This window comes from Rhinoraja longicauda, chromosome 40 (genome assembly GCF_053455715.1).
Source record: "Rhinoraja longicauda isolate Sanriku21f chromosome 40, sRhiLon1.1, whole genome shotgun sequence".
NCBI classification, from domain to species: domain Eukaryota; kingdom Metazoa; phylum Chordata; class Chondrichthyes; order Rajiformes; family Arhynchobatidae; genus Rhinoraja; species Rhinoraja longicauda.
The window spans coordinates 15,103,089-15,104,112 of NC_135992.1; the positions used below are offsets into that span (position 1 = coordinate 15,103,089).

General features: G+C 53.3%; 1 protein-coding gene across 1 annotated transcript in view; it reads left to right on the forward strand.

Annotated features, from left to right (window-relative positions):
* Positions 1 to 298: 298 nt before the first annotated feature.
* Positions 299 to 1,024, forward strand: part of LOC144611415 (excitatory amino acid transporter 2-like) — a 9,332-nt gene continuing 8,606 nt past the window's right edge. Inside the window, exon 1 of the mRNA XM_078430487.1 lies at positions 299 to 354. Coding sequence (XP_078286613.1) covers positions 299 to 354 — 56 coding nt within the window. The remainder of the gene's footprint in view (positions 355 to 1,024) is intronic.

Below are 1,024 nucleotides of genomic sequence, written 5' to 3' on the forward strand. Positions count from 1 at the left end.
AGATAGACACACAATGCTGGAGTAACTCAGCGGGTCAGGCGGCATCTCTGGAGAGAAGGAATGGGTGATGTTTCGGGTCGAGACCCTTCTTCAAATCTGACCCGAAAACGTCACCCGTTCCTTCTCTCCAGAGATGTTTGCTGCCTGTCCCGCTGAGTTACTCCAGCGCTTTGTGTCTACCTTTGATCAACTGTGCAACGTTACAATGAAGGATGGTTGGGAGTTGTTTTGAGGAGTGCTGGTTTCGTTGCTTGCAGTACAGGTAGGATCCTCGCCCCATGCTCGGACATGAAGCAACATGTCTGCCGGCAAAGCCAACACCTCTGGGAACGAGAGGAAGTCACAGAAATGCAGGTGCGGGGAATAACCATTAAACAACAACAAAATACTGGGAAAAACTCGGCAGGTCCAGACATAACTGCGTGATCACCTCTGGTAGACCTCACAATGCTGGAGTAACTCACAGATCAGGCAGCATCTCAGGAGAGAAGGAATGGGTGACGTTTCGGTCGAGACCCTTCTGCAGACTGATGTCAGGGGGGCGGGACAAAGGAAGGATATAGGTGAGACAGGAAGATAGAGGGAGAACTGGGAAGGAGGAGGGGAAGAGAGGGACAGAGGAGCTATCTGAAGTTGGAGAAGTCGACGTTCATACCACTGGGCTGCAAACTGCCCAGGCGAAATATGAGGTGCTGTTCCTCCAATTTCCAGCGAGCCTCACTATGGCACTGGAGGAGGCCCATGACAGAAAGGTCAGACTGGGAGTGGGAGGGGGAGTTGATGTGCTCAGCCACCGGGAGATCAGGTTGGTTAAGGCAGACTGAGCGCAGGTGTTGAGTGAAGCGATCGCCGAGCCTGCGCTTGGTCTCGCCGATGTAAAGAAGTTGACATCTAGAGCAGCGGATGCAGTGGATGAGGTTGGAGGAGGTGCAGGTGAACCTCTGTCTCACCTGGAAAGACTGTTTGGGTCCTTGGATGGAGTCGAGGGGGGAGGTAAAGGGACAGGTGTTGCATCTCCTGCGGT